The sequence below is a fragment of the Schistocerca cancellata genome, chromosome 9 (assembly GCF_023864275.1).
Source record: "Schistocerca cancellata isolate TAMUIC-IGC-003103 chromosome 9, iqSchCanc2.1, whole genome shotgun sequence".
NCBI lineage: Eukaryota > Metazoa > Arthropoda > Insecta > Orthoptera > Acrididae > Schistocerca > Schistocerca cancellata.
Genome location: NC_064634.1, coordinates 250,547,044 through 250,568,817, shown reverse-complemented (window position 1 = coordinate 250,568,817; position 21,774 = coordinate 250,547,044). Strand labels below are relative to the sequence as shown.

General features: G+C 39.9%; 1 protein-coding gene across 1 annotated transcript in view; it reads left to right on the top strand.

The window, feature by feature from the left end:
- The first annotated feature begins 300 nt into the window (after positions 1-300).
- Positions 301-21,774, top strand: part of LOC126101319 (RIMS-binding protein 2-like) — a 63,066-nt gene continuing 41,592 nt past the window's right edge. The window contains exons 1-2 of the mRNA XM_049911993.1: positions 301-349; positions 476-637. Of these exons, the coding sequence (XP_049767950.1) occupies positions 301-349; positions 476-637 (211 nt within the window). The remainder of the gene's footprint in view (positions 350-475; positions 638-21,774) is intronic.

Sequence of the window (21,774 nt, the reverse complement as noted above, 5' to 3'; positions counted from 1 at the left end):
ACCATCGAGATGTGAAAAAAGAGAATGAAGAATTCTTTCTCTCATTCATCTTCAGACATCACATGCCAGCCCTTTAAACTGGAATTCTGTGAATTCATTTTTATTGAAAATAGTGACTTCAAACTAACAAATTAAAAGGCAATTAAACTTTTTTGACATGTATAACACAGTTGCATAAGCATAACTTGAACTTACAATACACTATTATTTAAGCTAAAATCATTTGGAGTTCTGCACCTGTAGATTCAAACACAAACTGCACCTTTGTGTGTGATGACAGTTAGACACACTGCATGCTAGATGATTTTACTCACTGGCACAATATTTACAAGATTACAGAACTTGTTTCGTGAGTGGGTGATAAGCGTGCTAGGCAGTGGCTAACAATTCACCCATACATTTCTGTGGGAACCGTGCTACACTGAAGTGTTTGTCATTGGTGAGCCAGCAGAGCGCGGATCCTTGCTCTCCTCAGGTCTGCCCGACCCTCCGGTTGACATCCAAGTGGAGCCAGGCCCTCAGGATGGAACCCTGCTAGTCACCTGGCTCCCTGTTACGATCAACACAACAGCTCCGGTCACAGGCTATGCAGTCTATGCCGATGGCAAGAAGGTCACTGATGTTGACAGCCCAACAGGTCAGTATTATTCAGAGCTTTTATGTGTTAAATAAAATTATTATTGAGGCTTACTATATACATTCTGCTCATGCATATACTAGAAGTTTCATTATGAAAAAGGACATCCTGTTAGAAGTATATTACTTCATTATTTGTGGGTCAGAGCATTTTTCAAAGTCCATCAGGTTTGTTAACATAAAACTTTCAGTATTACTTATTTCTTATACTGTGTTATGTATGTTTCAACAGCAAGACTACAGTAATTAATTTTATAGTAATTATATTTAAATAGTTGCTTCTTATGGTTTTGTTTTCCTTTCATATGTCTATTAATTATAGGAACAATAGTGTCAAATTTAGACCTTTCTGCTCCATTCATTGTGAAACAAACAACATTTCTTATATGCAACATCTGTGTCACTAATGTGAAGGTTTGCTGTAATACAGCTTCAAAATGATAACTTTGCTTGCTTTCTGCCCCTCAACCCTGTTCTCCCCCATCTCACTAGTATGTTACTTCATTTATGCTCATTACTGCATAATTAGAATATTCAATAAAATTTCACCTTAATCATATACACTGATTAGCCAAAACATTATGACCACCTGTGTGAAGCTTGTTTGTCCATCTTTGGAATGAAATACATCACTGATTCTGCATATCAGGGATCCAACAGTTTATTTCATAGATGTCTACACACAGGTCATGTAATTCATGCAAATAATGGGCCATTGTTTTGTGTATGCAGTGATGGTGCCCAATAGCTACCCAGGTGGGTTCCATTGGATGTACATCAAGCAAATTTGGTTGCTGAGACATCAAAGTGAGTTCATTGCCATGCTCCACAAATCACTGTAGTATAGTTCTGGCTCTGAGATATTCACAGTTATACTGCTGAAAGATGACATCACTGTCAAGGAAGACAGCAAACATGAAGGGATGCAGGTGGTTCCAAGCTGTCAGCATGTCTTCGATTACTACCACAGCTCCCATGTAAACACAGGAGAATGTCTCCTCCCATGCAACCACAGGAGAATGTCTCCCATAGCATAAGAGTGATCTCACCAGCCAGTATCTGTTGCAAACTGCACACATAGATCTGCTGCTGACCTTGATGATGGCCTTTGCGAAGACGACAAGATGACCTAGTGTGATTCACATGAAGAACCAAAACATTTCCATTTATTAATGGTTGAATCCCAATGGTCCCATGCTCACTGTGGTTGGTGATGTTGTTGGGTCAACAAGTGAACATGTAGAAATGGCCTGCTGCAGAGCTCAGTGTTCAACAGTGAATGATGAACAGTGCACTCCAAAACACTTGTGTGTGAATCAACGTTGTTCTCTTTTGGCAGATACACCATAGCACCATCTATCCTAATTTACAAAGCAGACAAGCTTCTGAACACCACATTCTGTGAAGAGTTGTGGACATCCAACTGTTTAGTGCCTAGTGGTAGTTTCACTGCCCTACCTTATTCCATAGATGCTCGTAACAGTAACATGTGAATGTTTGACCAGCTTAGCCATTTTCAAGATACTCGCTCACAGGCTCTGTGTAATAAGAATCTGACCTTTGCGAAAGTCGCTTATGTCAATGGATTTCTCCATTTGCAGTCCATGTCTTCACTATGGTGATCCCACATCTGTGTCTGCTCTGCTTAAATACTTTCGTTATTGCATCATGTGCCCACAATGCCACCAGGCACCATCCAACTTCATGGTGGACAGTGGTCATAACATTTTGGCTAGTTAAATAGTTACATGTCTTGTTGCTCTGTTTCTGCCACTTGTATTTCAGGTTCATATTCTGGTTATTACCTTCCATTGAGTACTTCTACTTGAGACAGTCTCTTTAATATACAGATAATACAGTTGCCAAACAATTCAAAGAAGATTTGAGTCTCATTTCAAATAGGCATCCCACTCATACAGTTATACTTGGTGGTGCCTTCTATCTACCCTTGATATGTTGGCAAAAATAGACTTTCAAAGTCTGTGGTAGCATAAAAAGTCATTCGAAAGCATATGAAATGCTTTCTCCAAAAAATATTTGGAACAATTAGTTCAGGAGTCCACTAGCTGTGAAAATGTAATTGACCTCTCAGCAACAAATAGTCCCAAGCAAATTGGGGGCTTCATAATGGATACAGTAATTAGTGAGAACAATGTCATTGTAGCAAGACTGAATACTGTAACATCTAAAACCACAAAAAATAAACAAAAAGTGTATATATTTCAAAAAGCAGATAAAAATCCACATGACACCTTCTATGAAACTGCTTCAACTCCTTGCCAACTAACTGTTCAAGCATAGGTCAGATGTGGCTTGAATTCAGAAAAATGGTGTCAACGCTAATGGAAAGATTTATACCAAATAAATGAATATGAGAAAGAGCTGACCCAAGCAGGTAAAACACTGTTGCAGAAGTAATGAGAAAAGCATGTCAAATTTAAAGACCACAAAGCCCCCAAAGTTAGCAAAGTTTTGCAAAGCATGAAATGTAGTACGAATTTCAATGCAAGATGTTTTTAATAGTTTCCTCATCGAAACTCAGTTTCAAAATCTCATAGAAAATCGAAAGAGATTCTGTTTGTATGTGAAGTACATCGGCGGTAAGACACAACCAACACCTTAGCTTTGTGATAGCAAATTAATGCCACTATAACAGAATTACTAACAAGGTTTTCTGAAATTCCTTCACCAAAGAAAACAAAGTAAATATTCCACAATTCAAATCAGAAGCATCTACCAATGTGAGTAATTTGGAACTAGATATTCTCAGAGTAGCTAAAATGACACCCTTAAATGTGTGAGAGGAGGGAAGCATTTTAATTACCACTGGCGCTGAGTGAAAATAAAATATACAATTTCTGTAGTTCTACCTATAATTGGACAGTGGTAGTAGTGAATTCTCAATCATAACATCAGAGCAACTGAATAGTTTGGGTCTCCACCATTCACAAGTACAAAGACGAGTAAAAACTTGAAAATTTCAACTACAGTTAATGAAAGTTCAGATATTAACTTAGCTGCTCCATATGATGAGGTACTCAACTTTGATATCCTCAGGGGTTGTTGCTTCAGAAAGTCCGAGTGTTTGGCGATGCTGATGTACTAATTTTTAAATAAAACACAGAGTATATCACTTTTCTTGTCTTATATTGTGACCGATTAGCATGTACATTGTTGGAATATACATTTCTCATCTGACAGCCTCTGAAAGAGACTCAAACAAACAACTTCTGAAAGACAATAATGCAGACTTGATGACTGACTGACAGACTAACTCTCTCTCTCCCTCTCTTTTTATATAAAACTAAACAGTTGAATAAATTCTTAAATCTAAGATTTACAAAATAAAAGTTAAATGTCATGAGATTTTTGTAGTTAGTTACATTAAAAAAAAAAATGGGCCACATATTGCCCTACATGTTCTGATATACAGTTTGCAAAAGTTTACTTAATTTCATATACAATTTCAATGAATTTTACAGTACAACAATTTAAATCACATTTTAGCTAATTATAAGCAAATCACTTTCAATAAGATATAGTTCACAGCATTTTTGGTTTGCTCTCAAGTAGAGCTATCGTTTTACATAATCATATGAATAAACATGATAACTTTTCAGAAATAGGGGAGAAATACATTTTCAAGAGTTTGTGGTGCAGTGTGGCTGCACAGTTCATATCACAAAACTTCAAAGCTGAATATTAACAAATGGCCCAGTCCCCTTTGTTGCTAATATAAATCAGGTAGCATATTAATGTGAATTTTAATCAGAGATAGTAAACTCATTTATACTAATTTTTCAAAGGACAGTTTACTGTTGGATTTGGGTAGAGACATAACAAAATAAAGTCCTTAAAGTTAAAAAAACTTGAGCTAAAATGATCTCTTCAGAATATGTTGACATGAGGAAGGAATTTCAAATAGGGACAGAGAGGTAGTCCTATTTCATAGCAAAGCAACTTAAATTACTTCTAATTAGATTCCTTTCAGAGTCTGCTGATATAATAGATCTGTTCTTAACAGTAATGTTACAATCTCTGGTTTGATGATACAGGGTGTCTACGGCCCGGGACAACCGGGAAATCCGGGAAAAACCAGGGAATTTTTTCATCCAGGAGAAAACCGGGAAAAACCCGGGAATTTTTCGGAATTCCGGGAATTTTTCATTGTTTTAGCTTTCAGTTAAATTTTTGTAATTTTGACTGCAGAATTGATTCTCTAGCAAAGAATGTTATTGTATCCTGCTACTGGAGAATGATACTGCAACAAGAAAATATAAACGAGAGGGGAAAAAATAAAACTTTAGTGGCAAAAAAATGTGCAATTTAGAACAACAAAACACCGTGCGCGCACAAGCGTCTGCAAATAGCAAAAATATGTCAAAGGCTGTAGGGCGCAGACTGTAATTCTTCGTAACAATAAACTGCTTGCTATGAGCATGACGTCACAACTGTTCACGTTAGGTTCATTTGACCAATTGCCAGCGGTCTGTTGCGCATGCGCATTTGACTCGCGTATAAGCAGTACCTTCTCCCGCTACTAGAAGTTTGGCTGTTAGCTGTATCGGTAGTAGCAGCAAGCAGCCAGATGCAAACGAGAAAAATTTTACTCCCGCGCCCTAGCTGCCAGATTCACGCTTGCACAGAGTTGTAGTGGGGAGGGGGTTAACCTCCACGTGACCCGTGTTTACGTTAAGTGATTTCGCTGCTTCTCTTCGTGTACAGCTCCCACATCAAATGAAAACAAAATGGATTTCTGTGGCCGGAAGCTATCAAGTGAATTAAAATTCACATAATTATGGAGGGCAAAAATATATTATTAATTTCAGTTTTCTGATTTTATTTTATTTCCAAGTTTGTAGCAGTCAAGCATTAATCGCCTTGCAGAACAGTGAAGTTAATTTTGCAAGTTTGCTAAAGAAATTTGACTTTATTAATCTTTCCGCTGAGGCAGTCATTTTATTTGAAACGAAGTGTTTCATTCTACAGTATTGCCTAGTTCCAACTGTTCGCTGAATTTCAAGTGCACGTTATCATCTTCTGCCATATATGGCATTATGCCATAATAAAGAACCAAAAATGAGATCGCAGAGTACTGGTACTCCAAGAAAATTCACATCCCAAAAACCACACTGAAAAACTTAATATCAGATGGGACCTACTTCATTGTGAATCTGGAAAAAGCCAATTTGCACTCAAGCCGAATTATGCATTTTAGTATAGTTTACGAAATTCTGATGCACTTTGGAGTACCCTCTGATGACCTGTTTCTTTTATGGTGTAATGTAAGCTCTGTTAGTGCTTTATACACACGAACATGTGGGCTTCCTACACCAATACAGTTGCACACGCACAATAATGCCTGTATGCCTGTTTTTCTGGCGCTCTCTGGCAACTGGTAAATCGAACCTATTTGTAACAGTCTCCGGATAGTATTGCGAACGGTGGTTAGAAAAGCATTACTTTCAAAGTAAATTTCTTTTTACGCAACATAAATTATGTTACGTGTGAGAAAGTACGATGGATACCTAAATCACAGAGCGTTCGAAACTGAACAGTTTGAGGACCAGCCACTTACAAGAATTTCGAGCCGAGACATTTGTCAGAATTTTAAATTTACTGGCACATTTGTGTGATGTATCTTAAAGTATAACACACGCAAAAAAAAAAATCACTATTACATGTGAAAACTTAGCTACTGTTGTAGCGTGTTAATCTTGGAGACCAAAATTATACATGAAAGCTTCGCTTTTCTTGTAGATATACGGTACTGTGTACATTAAAGTAAACCGTTAACATTTCCTCTTGCGTGTTCGCGCTATGTAACCAGTGAATTTGCTATTGGCTGACTATAACACGTGTCCTATGCTCTGAATAGCTGCTGTCATCGGCTGGCGAGATCTCGTGGCTTGAGATATGACGCGCTTACAAAAGAACATCGCAACCTCGGTTTCAACGCTCCGGAAACTAACGCCCTGTGTTTAGTGCAATTCGAATTTATACTTTCGTAATACGAAAATATGCAGCGTATATGTTGCTGCAAATCAAAGGTCTTTCCAAAACTTCTCTCCTTTTTTTTTATGTTAAAAGTCTCTCCAAAACTTCTCTGCCCCGTCTTTTCTTTTTTTTTCCGGGAAGTTCTGCGCGATTGTATAAAACGTTAACCATTCAAAGGAGTGATAAGTTTTACAGTTCCGAGGGAAAATCTACGGACGGAAAACCTACTGTCACTTAGCACAGAAAAAGTGTATTTTCGCCCGGGAAAAAGCATATTTTTTAAACGGGATATCCGGGAGAAATCCGAGAAAAATCCGGGAATTTTTTTTCCTTGTCCCCGTATACACCCTGTGATAGATCCTCAACTAAACCCTGTAACATTGTGCAGGTCACACCAGTATTCAGGGAAGGAATTAGCAGTAATACGATGAATTACAGACTCATATCACTGATGTCTATTGGCAGTAAAATTTTGAAACATACGCTGTGTTTGAATATTATGAATTACCTCAAGAAAAATAATCTATTGACACATAGTCAGCATGGATTCAAAAAATATTGTTTTTATGAAATACCCTTAGCTCTTTATTCACACAAAGAAAAAAATACTATCAACAGAGGATCTCGGCGTGGTTCCGTATTTCTGGATACCCAAAGGGCTTTTGATACCATTCCTCACAAGCAATGTCTAATTAGATTTTGTGCCTGTGGAGTATCTTCTGATTTGTGCAACTGGGATCATGATTTCCTGTCATAAAGGTCAGACTTTGTAGTAGTTGATGGGAAGTCATCAGGTCAAACAGAGGTGATATCTGGCATTCCCGAAGGAAGTGTTGTAGCCCCTCTATTGTTTATAATCTATATAAGCGAATTAGGATACAATCTGAGCAGCCATCATAGAGTTTTGCAATTGATTCTGTTGTTGTGGCTGTCTCCTCTTGTAATGTTTTGTGGCTCCTGGCTGGATGAGGAGACGGTGGTATGATAGGTGGATGGCCAGCTTCCTCTCACTTCAACACAAAATGCGCACATGGTGAAAATAAACTTTATTACAGGAACCAATTGAGTACTTAACTTCCGTGCTGTCCAGTCTGAAGTTCTGTGGTTCACAACAATCAGATAACATTTACTACTTCTTAAATCTTGGACGTGTCCATATCACAACCATGTACAGTGATTAACTTTCCCTCACACTAAGGTGCAAGACGATGACTGTCACTGCAGAAGATTAGAGCACTGTGTGACGTATTGAGGTGCAATGTGAACTGAGTCCCAATGTGATCTACTGAGGTACTGAGATTGAGACAGCTCAGTCTGTGGCAGCGGCCTATATGCACGCTGCCCAGGGGGCATTATCGGCACATAGCCTGGGGGCTTGTCTTGGTTTTATCTTGTCACATACGCACTTAGTTCAGCACCTACTATAGAATGTTTCCTATTGCTGACTGGTGTGCTGGCAAAGGCATACACCAGCACATTCCTCTCCCCCAAAATGCCACACTCTTGTCGTGTAACTGTGGAGAACCATACCCTGATATCTGGCTTGTGAGAGCAGAGGAACATCCTCCTGAAAACACTGCTCAGGATACACTTCCAGTCCTCAAGGCAGCTCCTGGGGAAATGACGGCGACGACAATGGAGGGTCCATGTCCATTGAGTTGGAGAGCAGCGACAGTGGAAACGAGGGCGCTCTCTCCATTGGATCATCCTGGGGTGCCGTGGTGGCACTAGCAGGCACATGTGAAGGCCACATGGACCCATGAGACTGTAAATCTGGGAGAAGAAAGGCAGCAGAATCCTGGGGCAAATGACAAAGTGAATTTGATTCTAGAGACAGCGCTGCAAACCATCGGGACCTGCGATTAGATACATGTACATGCCATTGTGTTTCTGGATCTGGCCTTGCTCCCAGTGCTGACATCGGCCAAAAACCATGTAAAGAACAAGATCACATGGTACAAAGTGGCAAAGTGGTATTTGTGTACCATCAGTGGTGCTGGACACTGCAGTGACTGGAATAAGTGAAGAGTTTCCCATGGTGGTCGCCATGCAGAAGTTCCGCCGGTGATGGTCTGTTGTATGGATGGGAGCATTAGGAGGCAAGAAAGAGTTGCACTGCCTGTTCCCATGTGTGGGAGGCGTGGTGCTTGGCCATATGTTGTTTAAAAGTGCATACAAAGTCTTCTGCTTCTCCGTTGGACTAAGGGTAAAACAGAGTGCTTGTTAAATGACAAATGCCATTTCATTCACAAAGCTGTTCAAAGTCATGTTATGTAACTGAGGTCTATTGCCCATAACAGTGACTTCAGGTAATCCCTCAATACAAAAAAATTGAGAACAATACTTGAATGGTGCTACGTGACATGGTAGCATTCATAGGCATTCATAGAACTTGCTAAAAGACTCTACACTATGAGCCAACGAGTGCAAAATGGTTCTGCCAAGTCTATGTGCACTTGTTGCCTTGGGGATTGAGCCTTAGCCTAAGCTGAGAATATCAGTGGATTGTCTAGTTTTGAAGTACATTGTCATGGCTGCTAAGGCCAAACAAGTCAAACCTAAGCCAAAAATATTTGCACTGTCTCTTGGTTGCAATACAGTAGATTTCACTGACCTAGTGTGAGATTTGTAAGTGGCAGGTAAACTAAACTGTCCAAGTACAGGGATTTCCTGTCCATTGTATGTAGTGAAGTGCATGGTGAGTCTAACTGTTCATACATGGAACGATTAAGCAAAGTTACAGAAGCACCTGTGTCCAATTGAAAGTCAACATGATGTCCAGCAATTTTTAGTGTTACAAATAGTTTGTTGGTGGTGACATACTGCACTAAGGTGAGATGAGGTCACAACCCATTTAGAACCTGTAGTCGATTTTGAAAACACTGCATTCATAGAATGTGCATGAGATCTGGTGTCGTGAGAGCAGGCAGAATTGACGTTCTTTTGCCATTGCGAGCAAGCTGCCTGGACATTGCCTATCTTTTCATGTAAGTAAACATGCCGCATTATGCAACAGGCAGTCTTGCTGCTTATGGTGAGCAAACCATTGTGGGTTAGACTTCACTAGATTTACAGGCCTGGCTACTTGTTTATTAAGCTGTCTGCGCATCTCTGTGCATGCTAATTGTGACAGCTGAGGGGGCAGTTGCAGGCAAGATGCAACTTGACCCAACAAATTGGGACCTGATCAAATTTATCTGTGGCTATGCCACTGGATCGGAAGTTTTCTAATATTTGTAGCATTTGATAGAGTGAAGTACATGAGTACTTGAGAATCTCTTCTCTAATTCTGCTATAAGGGACATTGTAGGTGATCACATTGTGGATCATCATGTCACTATAAACGTTGCCACAGTTACACTTGAATTTACACTTCCTAGTAAGACCCTGTAAGTCAGTATACCACTGACGGTATGCCTGTTCTGGCTTTTTCTTAAGGAAAAAGAACTGAAATCTTGCTGCTGTGACCTGAATCTGCTGTTCATAATACTAACTTAATGCACCTACTATTTCATCATAGGAGAGTGCGTTGGGAGATGACCAAGGGAAGTGTTTTAGAATTAATCAAAACACTGGGGTTCCTGCGACAGACAGGAAATAATGAGATTTCACAGTACCTTGAATTCGATGTACTTGACAGCAGGTCTGGAACTGGGTGAGATATTCGAGACATTCTCCTCTTTTTCATAGAAGTGCCGAAATGGTGGTACGTTGTTTGGTGGCACTTGTTGGGTCGGTTGGGTGGTCAACTGGGCAGCCAATAATGCTTGTGCAGCAAACAGTTGCTGTACAGTAGACAGCAATGTAGTGATTTGCTGGTTCTGAAACTGAAAAATCTGATTTAGTTCCAGAGTAGCAACAGTCTGAAGCTGAGGGGCAGAGGGTGGATGGGGTAAGACAGCAATTCTAATGCAAACAAATTACAGCAAAATATGAAAAGACAAATAGAAAACCAATGTGCAAAGCCTCTGAAAAGAGAAATAGATTAGTTCTGCAGCTCCCCTTATGTAATAAGTGCACCAACAAAAACAAATGAGCAAATAGTATCTCTATAACAACAGCTGCCCTGTAGCAAGCGAGAACACCTGAAAAGCAAACAAAACTTGTTGATCAGACTCATTGTCACTTGTTGTGGCTGTGCCCTCTTGCAATGTTTTGTTTCCTGGCAGGATGAGGAGGGGGTGATATGATAGGTGGGTGGCCAGTTTCCTCTCACTACAGCACAAAATGTTCACTTGAAAAACACTTTGTTACAGGAACCAATTGAGTACTTAACTTTAATTATGTCCAATCTGAAGTTCTGTAGTTAACAACAATCAAATAAATACATTAATATTTGAATCTTGTACATGTTCATATCACAACTATATACAATGACTATTGTTTCCTCACAGCAAGATAAGGTGTGAGGTGATGACTATCACTGTGGAAGACTAGAGCACAGTGCAACATATTGAGTGCAATGAGAACTGAGTCCTGATGCGACGTACTGAGGTACTGAGATTGAGACAGCTTGGTCAGCGACAGTGACCTGTGAACACGGTGCCCTGGGGCGTTTTTGGCATGTAGTCTTGGAGCATGTCTTGGTCTTCTCTTGTCATAGGCTTGCTTAGTTCAGTGCCTACTATACAATGTTTCCTAGTGCTAACTGGTGTCCTTGTGAAAGTGTATGCCAGTGCAGCTGTCATTTACCATCTAGTAAAGTCATCAGAAGATCAAAACTGATTGCAAAATGATTTAGAGAAGATACCTGAATGGTGTGAGGAGCGGCAGTTGACCCTAAAAAGTTTTAGGTCATCTACATGAGTTGTAGAAGGAATTCGTTAAATTGGGGTTCCACAATAAATCTCACGAAATTAAATTCTATCAATTCAGCAAAATACCTAGGAATTATAATAATGTAAAACTTAAATTTGAACAGTCACATAGATAATTTACAGAGGAGGCAAACCAAAGACTGCTTTTTATGAGCAGAACACTTAGAAGATGCAACAGGTCTACCACACTTGTCCATCCTTTGTTAGAGTGTTGCAGTGCAGTATTGGATCCATACTAGATAGGATTGACTGAGGACTACGAGAAAGTTCAAAGAAGAACAGCTTGTTTTATATTAGTATGAAATAAGGGACAGTTTGTCACAAATATATGTCATACACTCCTGGAAATTGAAATAAGAACACCGTGAATTCATTGTCCCAGGAAGGGGAAACTTTATTGACACATTCCTGGGGTCAGATACATCACATGATCACACTGACAGAACCACAGGCACATAGACACAGGCAACAGAGCATGCACAATGTCGGCACTAGTACAGTGTATATCCACCTTTCGCAGCAATGCAGGCTGCTATTCTCCCATGGAGACGATCGTAGAGATGCTGGATGTAGTCCTGTGGAACGGCTTGCCATGCCATTTCCACCTGGCGCCTCAGTTGGACCAGCGTTCGTGCTGGACGTGCAGACCACGTGAGACGACGCTTCATCCAGTCCCAAACATGCTCAATGGGGGACAGATCCGGAGATCTTGCTGGCCAGGGTAGTTGATTTACACCTTCTAGAGCACGTTGGGTGGCACGGGATACATGCAGACGTGAATTGTCCTGTTGGAACAGCAAGTTCCCTTGCCGGTCTAGGAATGGTAGAATGATGGGTTCGATGACGGTTTGGATGTACCGTGCACTATTCAGTGTCCCCTCGACGATCACCAGTGGTGTACGGCCAGTGTAGGAGATCGCTCCCCACACCATGATGCCGGGTGTTGGCCCTGTGTACCTAGGTCGTATGCGGTCCTGATTGTGGCGCTCACCTGCACGGCGCCAAACACGCATACGACCATCATTGGCACCAAGGCAGAAGCGACTCTCATCGCTGAAGACGACACGTCTCCATTCGTCCCTCCATTCACGCCTGTCGCGACACCACTGGAGGCGGGCTGCACGATGTTGGGGCGTGAGCGGAAGACGGCCTAACGGTGTGCGGGACCGTAGCCCAGCTTCATGGAGACGGTTGCGAATGGTCCTCGCCGATACCCCAGGAGCAACAGTGTCCCTAATTTGCTGGGAAGTGGCGGTGCGGTCCCCTACGGCACTGCGTAGGATCCTACGGTCTTGGCGTGCATCCGTGCGTCGCTGCGGTCCGGTTCCAGATCGACGGGCACGTGCACCTTCCGCCGACCACTGGCGACAACATCGATGTACTGTGGAGACCTCACGCCACACGTGTTGAGCAATTCGGCGGTACGTCCACCCGGCCTCCCGCATGCCCACTATACGCCCTCGCTCAAAGTCCGTCAACTGCATATACGGTTCACGTCCACGCTGTCGCGGCATGCTACCAGTGTTAAAGACTGCGATGGAGCTCCGTATGCCACGGCAAACTGGCTGACACTGACGGCGGCGGTGCACAAATGCTGCGCAGCTAGCGCCATTCGACGGCCAACACCGCGGTTCCTGGTGTGTCCGCTGTGCCGTGCGTGTGATCATTGCTTGTACAGCCCTCTCGCAGTGTCTGGAGCAAGTATGGTGGGTCTGACACACCGGTGTCAATGTGTTCTTTTTTCCATTTCCAGGAGTGTATAACATAGTTGTTTTTTATTGGAGCAAGATCTTTTTGCGAAAGTTCAGTCTTTTTTGTTTACAGAGTAGAAGTGTTATCTCGGATAAATTATTTTAGGTTAGATTTAAAACTTGCTTTGCTAACTGTTAGACATTTAATGTTTAATGGAAACTCCAGATAGGAATATCAACAATGCAGAAAAGACAGATTGCCTCTTACCGTAAAGAAGAGACATCAAGTTGCAGACAGGCACAATTAAAAGACACTTATGTGAAGCTTTTGGCCACAGCCTTCATCAGTAAAAGAGAGGCACATACCATTCACACACACACAAGCAAGCATACCTCACACACACATGATTGCCAATTCCAGTATTCTGGCCCTAGATGATGGAGTTGGTGGTTGTGTGCTTGCTTGTGTGTTTTAATAGTGTGTGACTCTCTTTTACTGATGAAGGCTGTGGCCAAAGCTTTATGTAGGTGTCTTTTAATTGTGCCTGCCTGCAGCTTGACATGTCTTCTTTATGGTTTTATGGTAAATGGCAATCTGTCTTTTCCTACATTCTAGACATTTAACATCATTGGGTAAATGATGAAAATTTTTTGTTGCTGCATTTAGAATAGTGGGGAATAAAGGTCATTTTTTCTCTAGTGTTGTAGGTACGGATATATCTATTCTTATAAAATTGTGCTGGATTATTCATGATGGATTTTGTTAACAAATATGTGTATTGTCATAATGATGTTGAATCCCTAGCTTCTTATAGAGGTACCTACATGACAACTGCAGGTGAACACAGCACATTATTCATACTGTTCAGCTTTGTGCTAGCAATATTTTCTTTCTAAGTGATGAGTTAGTCCAGAAAATTACTCCTTAAGGCATTATTGAGTGGAAATACGAAAAATATGTCAGGAGGCTGATTTGTTTGTTTTCAAGAGTACCAATTGTACCAAGAGCAAAAATAGCTGAACATAATTGTTTGATAAGCACAGTAATGCAATGGTCATTCAATAAGTATTGTAACACTTTTTTTAAGCAAGTTTATTTTATTTGGAATTCCATTACACCATATTGTACCCCATTCTTTTGGGTACAAAACTCAGTTTTACAACGTAATCTCCATTCACTGTGATAAACATACACCACTTTATTGGGAGAGCCTGTATGCCTGCATGGCACCACTCTATCAGTTAACAGTGGAGGCAATGTCTTCCTGCATCAATAACCTCCTCATCATCTACCTTCTGCTTCCAGTGGAGTGTGTCCTTCATTGGACCAAACAGATGGAAGTCAGAAGTTGCAAGATCTTGGCTGTAGGGTGGATGAGGAAGAACAGTACAATGAAGTTTTGTGAGCTCTTCTTGGGTGTGCAGACTAGTGTGAGGCATTGCATTGTAATGGAGAAGCAGTGAGGTATTTGATTGTGATCTGTTGATCATCTCGAATAAGAATGTCTGCTCCACTGGCCTGAGACAGTGGTCATCTTGTGTGAGTTGTGTTTGCATGACTAGGTGTGTGTTTTCTATGTTAGAAGAAGGCGTTTTGGCTAAAAGCGCACCTCTGTAGCAGTCTTTTGGTTGTGCCTGTCTGCAACTCAACTTCTCCTCTGTGTGGTGAGTAGAAGTCTACCCTTTTCATAATATTAACTATTTCCTCTTGTTGACAAGTAGCTCAATAAAGCATATAGATTTCTCATAAATAGCTGAAAGTTTCTAGATGGAAACTGTAAACTGTTACAGATTTATTACAAGAGAAGTATTCTGTAGTAACAGCTCAAAACTATAGGCATCTAGGTAACAATCTACATAACAACTGCTTGTTTCAATGTTTTTACTTGGTATGCAACTTCTACATATGTTGCAACTCCTCCTTTTTCTGCATTAACTCTAGACAAAAATGATACTAGTCTCTAATTGATGATATTTAACTCCTCCATCACTTAGTTACATGGTGTTCAGAGAGGCACAGAATATCTATCAGTGAAAAAATTTTGACATCTTCTACACATACAAAAAGCTCACCTGTCTTTTTTTTCACATCTGTAAAGTTTTGATGAAACAAACTAATTTTACTTTACTGAAAACTGTTACATATATTATGGTCCTGTTCTCTTCTTATTTCTTTCAAGACTGTCTGCCTGCAATGTGATTCTAACCTAAAAAAAATGCATTTCTGACTCCAGTAACTACAGGAGTTTTGCCTTGTGTACTTGTGGCCTTCTTACCCTTTTTACAAGACACTCCGTGAACCTGTCCTACCCTTTCCCCTCCTATTTAAGTGCAGGCCATGGTTTGTTTATCCCCACTCCCATAGTAGGAACAAATACAGCACAGACATGAGACTTTGTTTCAGTCAAAAGCAATTCATAGAGCTGGTTGTTTACATGGTTGACAGCTTTGTTAACTTAGGACTGGCCATAGTGCTGGGAAACCTCCACAAACCCCACATGAGTGTGTGCTGTTGATGAAGCTGTTTCCTCCAGGTTACTTATAGTACTGTACTCTAAGTCGCTCCTCCTACATTGTAAGTACCTGATCTTCTGCATCAAAATTGCTGCGTGAACCCCTGTGCTCTCTGTCAGCTGACTAAGCTTGGCACTAGGTTTCATGATGTTTGTGAACTGGTACAGTATTCTAGTCCTAACTCTTCGTGTACCATTTGGCGTACATCCCTCCTGTATCTGCCACCTATGAGCAGGACACTTTTCTTTCTACTTGATATTTCTACCAATCTAGCCTTAAAGTTGATCCTACCTGTTGCCCTCTACCTTGCTCAAAAACTGGTTGAGGCACTTCTGTAACTAGTCAGACTGATTGCTAACTGGAAATTTAAATGTGATTTCTGAGATTTTCTCCTTTTGCTTGTTAGGTGTTACCTTTTCCCAGTTCCAGTTTTCTGTTTCCCCCCTTCAGCATACATATACATAAGTTGAAATACACCATTTGTAATCCTGTCTGAATGGCATAAATCATTTTTCCCTGTTCCATGATTCTCTCATCTCAACTGCATAATCTACATGTCCTTGGGAGAACCTCAACTCATAATTTACTTTCATCTTCACTACAATCGCTCCAATTAATCATGAGCCCACAAACATGAAACTACTTTTACAATCAACTGAAAAATATTAGCATATGCTTAAAATGCAATAAAGTAACAACTAGTGGGTACTTATCATCTGATTAGTTGCATGAATAACGTCTAGATGTCTGGTGGACATAAACAAGAGAATATAAAGAACACAGATATTTGCTGAACATAGATCTTTGCTCTGAGAAGACACAAAGTGAATGAAAACTAAAAAGCATGATTTTTAACTACATTCTTAAATAGGTGCTATAAGAAAATTATGGAAAAAACTGTAATGTATACAAAACAACACGTAGCAGTTTGAAACTGTTGATGCTAATGTCAGAGTGTGTATAGTGAGCAGACATCTGCTACTACTTCCATCTGACATTTCATAATTGCTATCAACAATTTGAGGATATTGGCTTTTTCTGTGAGAAAAATTCCTGAAAATACACATTAGCTTCTGGAGAGAGTTTCAAAAAGTTTTCAGCTTAGCTTAAAAATATTTGTTTGTTATGGCAGCTTTAACTTTTGGGTCATGGACCTTCAGTGGTACAGTTATTAACAATGAAGATAATCTTGATTCCCATACAATGTCTTAGGAAGAGTTAAGCTGATATTGTACAATTATGACCGATTCTTGAATCAAGTGACAAAGAAAAGTGTGTTGAGTTATTCAGATTGTGAGAATTCTACATTATGATTCTTTCACTTATAATTTTTAATGATGGAATCATTTCCCAATTCCTATTTTGCAGGCAGTTTGTTTAATTATCAAAACATGCACTTGCAGGAAACAGGAAATCTCTACCACTTTTTTTTCAATTTGAACAAGGCTGGTAAGAGATGAAAATATTTTGTACTTCTTGATAGAAAAAACTTGAAACTCTTTCTACATGTAAGATAAACAGAATTATGATAGTGATTGAACATTTTCCACCACCGCCGTTACCACCACCACCACCACCATCAACAAAAACAACAACAACAACACTCAGTTGATGTCCTCTGATCTAGAATTTTCCATACATTATGATCTACAGCTACATAAATCTATTCTGCTTCTGAATGTTTTCTAATGTTATCTACCTACCTTTCATTAGGTTGCCATCTTGACTTTTCTTGTCTCTTACCCAGTTACTGTTATCCATTCACCTGGCTGCATGTCCAGCCAGTCTCCATTGTGACTACAGTGAGAATGATGTTAGATGTAGGAGATATAAATATATTAAAAAAAACTTGCATACTTTGCTTACTTTCATTCTAATATTTCATTACTTTCATTCTGTTATGTAATATGGAATCATATTCTGGGGTAGTTCATCAAACTGAGCAAAATTTTTTAGTGTGCAAAAAGACTCATTTGTGGGGTGTAAATTCAAAAACATCATGTAGAAAACTGTTCAAGGAACTTTGTACTCTGACCACTGTTTCTCAGTATATATATTCTTTATTGAAATTGTTGCAAGTAATGTATTTCTATTTCTAACCAATAGCTCAAAACATAGTACCAATACTAGGAATAAGAACAATCTACATAAAGATCTAAAATCACTTACCTGGTCCAAAAAGGGGTCCAATATTCAGCAACACACATTTTCAATAAATTGTTAGCAACCGTTAAAAACTTGGTTTCAGATAAAGCGCTATTTAAACAGTTTGAAAGAATTTTTTTGTAGGCAACTCCTTCTACTCTATAGATGAATATTTTAACTATGACTGTTAGACCAGCTTAAGTAAAATTCTCTGTTAAATTTCGGTTTTGACAGCACTTCGTCACAACTGTCAAGATTAGATATTGTGTGTATGATAAATTTATTAAAACTGCATAACTATGTTTCATTCTGACAGAGTATTACTTCTGTAAATTTTAGCAGTTCCAGTTTACTGTAATGTATTCACCTATTATGGCAATTTCCTGACAAATGATTAGGGTAGTGAGTATTGTATTCAGATGTTTTATGTTGTACTTTCTAATTCATTCCACACCCACAAGAATAATCACATTTTTGGGTCTATGGAATGAAAACTGAATCTAATCTAATCTAATCTAATCTGCTATGCAGTTGCATGTCGCCACCGTGATCAATGGCCAAGTTTGAGCCAACCATAGATGCTTATGTGATTAGTTGTGTAGTGTCACCTGTATATGATAACAAGTGAAGTACAGCTGTAAAGCAGTTTCTGCACCAGCCACCAGTTTTTAAATCTCTGTATATTGTTTATTCCTTGCTGTGAATATTTACATGTTTTGTATGTTCTGTGCTTTATGTTCGGTTCTTGAGCCTGTCACTCCAAATTACAGTAGTAATTGCTTACTGACTTCCTCTTGAGCATTTGTACATTACAGAATTATACACCTCAGAATTTATGTTCTGATCAAAACTCACCAGATAGTAATAATTGATGTGCCCACTGTGCACCTTGTTCACTAAATACAGTGACTACAATAAAATATTTTGTTCCAATAAACATACAGTTGTATTGTGTTCACATTTTGCAAAGGTTGGATGGCCTAAATTTAACTGTACCTGATAAGTGGCGACCCCGACCTGATTTGAGCTGAAGAGTGTGGAATAATTGCCATTGTATTTACATATTACACAAGATGAATGACACTCCAGCTATGTCCAGACTAGGAGCCTGTTTGCCCCAATTCTGGTTGAAGAACCCTATCCTATGGCTCATGCAAGTAGAAGCCATCTTTTGCTATGCTGGAATTACAGCTGACTCATCGAAATTCACCTTGTCACAAGTCAACTTGTCAACCACCATGCCATGGAAGTACAAAATGTAATTACTGCACCATCTCAAGAGAATTCATATGAAAGGCTTAAATCAGAAGTTATATGGAGAGTCACAGCATCACATGAGGAGTGAATCTAGCAGGTGTTGACATAAGAAGACATAGATGCTTGCAAGCCATTGCAATATCTATATCACTTGCAGAGCAAAGTGGATACAGTTACCATTCCTGACAATCTACTACGCACTCTGTGAAGTAGAGGATCACTGCTGCAGGTCAAAGTGATCATGGTATTACAAACAGAAATGTCATTGGAGCCCACCAACCAAATTCGACAGTCTGTTGCACCCACCCAGGTTAGTGCAGTGACAGTGCCAGGCCGTAGTATGATCGTGACACTAACAGTCATGCACATAGAGTTCAACTCTTTAGTGGAAAAAGTGGGGATGTTGTGCTTGCAGATCAGTGCACTACTGTCACAAGGTGGGGCTTGGAATGGTAGAGGACATTATTGCTGGAGATCCAGAAGCCAATCTCAACCAATGCTGCATTCTCATGCATGTGTTGGTACCACCATAGGTTCAGTGAACATGTGGGTAAATGCACAGTACCATGTTTGCTCCCAAATTCCAGAGGCAGTCTATAGTAGGCAGAACTGACTGCCCTCACGCTTGTTCATTAGTAATAGGAAGTCCAGTCAGAGGTATTTGGTAGACACAAGCTCGGATTCAAGCATTCTCCTGAGAAATTCAGTGTGTAGGTGTAGACCACTGATGGAATTCTGTTTATCCACAGCAAATAACTCATCCATCTCAATGTATGGAATGCAGTGGACTGAGTTGAATATGGCACTGCATTGCTTGTTCTCTTGGGGCTTCACCACTGCTGACATCATGGATCTAATTATAGGAACTCACCTTTTTAGGCATTCCCATCTCTTACAGGATGTACCCGACACTAAGTTGGTCAACAGCATTACCAGACTGACAGCAGCAGGCTTTCACCAAGATATTATTCTGGAACTGTAACTGATCAATATCCTGTGCTTTTGTTGCATGATTATAATTACATGCTACACAGTCCAACAATATTCAGCATTTTGTTCTGCTCCAAGGAATCCATGCAGATTGGTTTGGTGGAGGAAGACATTCCCACCCCATTAGGGCTTTTTGAAAGCAGATTCACGATATTTGAGTTGCAAAATGCTGCCGAAACCTGCCAAAAGAGTATTGATGCCCTTCTGTGAGGACTGTCATTTTGCTTCGTGTATTTAGACAATATACTTGTGTATTTGACCACCAGGGAGCAATACAACCATAATCTTCAAGAGGTATTTAAACGTCTGGAGCAGTTTGATGTGGTATTAAATATGGCAAATTGGATGTTTGGGCAACCTGAGATAACATTTCTAGGCCATGGAATATCATCAGCAGGCTCTCTATGGCTAACTGATGAAGTCAAAGCAGTTCTACAGATCCCATAACTGACCACAATCAAGGAGTTCTGCCAGTTTCTAGGAATGTTAAATTTTTACCACCGACATCTACTACTGTAGCTGTAAGATCTATTGAACACAGTACTTACCGGTCCAAAGGCTTGAATGGAGTTCCATTGTAGTGGAATGACCCAATGTACTCTGCTTTTGAGGCCTTCTGACAGTGTACATCAAACACGGCACCTCTTGCACAGCCTAAGCTGGATGTGCCTTTGTCATTAGATGTAGATGCAAGTCAAACTGCTGTTGACATGTTACTGCAATAATGGTCAGATGATTCATGGCAACCACTTGTGTACTTCTCATGCAAATTGTCACCATTGCAGCAGAGTTGGAGTGCATATGACCACAAGCCCCTGGCTGTGTATGAGACAGTTAAGTACTTGCAGCTGCAAATAGCAACAAAGATATAATAAATTTCTGTAACCAGCTATGCTGCTATGAGTACTATTTTTTCTATGCAGCTATCATCAGGTTATCTATAACTGAACATTTTATAAATTTTTAAACATTTGTTGTATTACATGTGAGTTACTTATGAATGATATGATTTTACATATGTTTTTCATGTCCTGACTTCTATGCAGTATTGTTGTTTCTGTTGCTGTTTATTTTCCACGCAAGAAATTACCCACATTTAATCCTCAGTGAATAAATTGACCTAAAATATAAACAATTAATCGAAACTTCATCAACCTTGATTCTGGATAAACCATATTACAACCAGAAAAAAATTTGACTTAAATAACACAACACCACTGATATCCATTCAGAGTAGCCCAACAACACCACTGATGGAATTGTCAGGCAGCAGATTGAACCACACAATACTGCAGATAATCTTACATAACTACTGTCACAAAATGTAAACTGGAAATTAAGTTTATTTCTGACCATTATTAATGAAAAGTCAGAACATAACACACAACTGGTTACTACACTGAAGAGCCAAAGAAAATGGTACGCTTGCCTAATATCACGTATGGCCTCGACTAATGTCTGAAGTAGTGGTGGCAGGAATTGACACCAAAAATCTGCAGGGCTGTCCATAAATTCATAGAGTAGTAGGGGGTGGTGATCTCTTCTGAACAGCACCTTGCAAGGCATCCCAGGTATGCTCAATAATGTTCATTTCTGGGGAGATTGGTGGCCAGTGGAAGTGTTTTAAACTCAGAAGTGTGTTCCTGGAGCCAGTATTTAGCAATTCTGAGCATGTGGGGTGTCGCATTGTCCAGCTGGAGTTGCCCAAGTCTGTTGGAATGCACAAT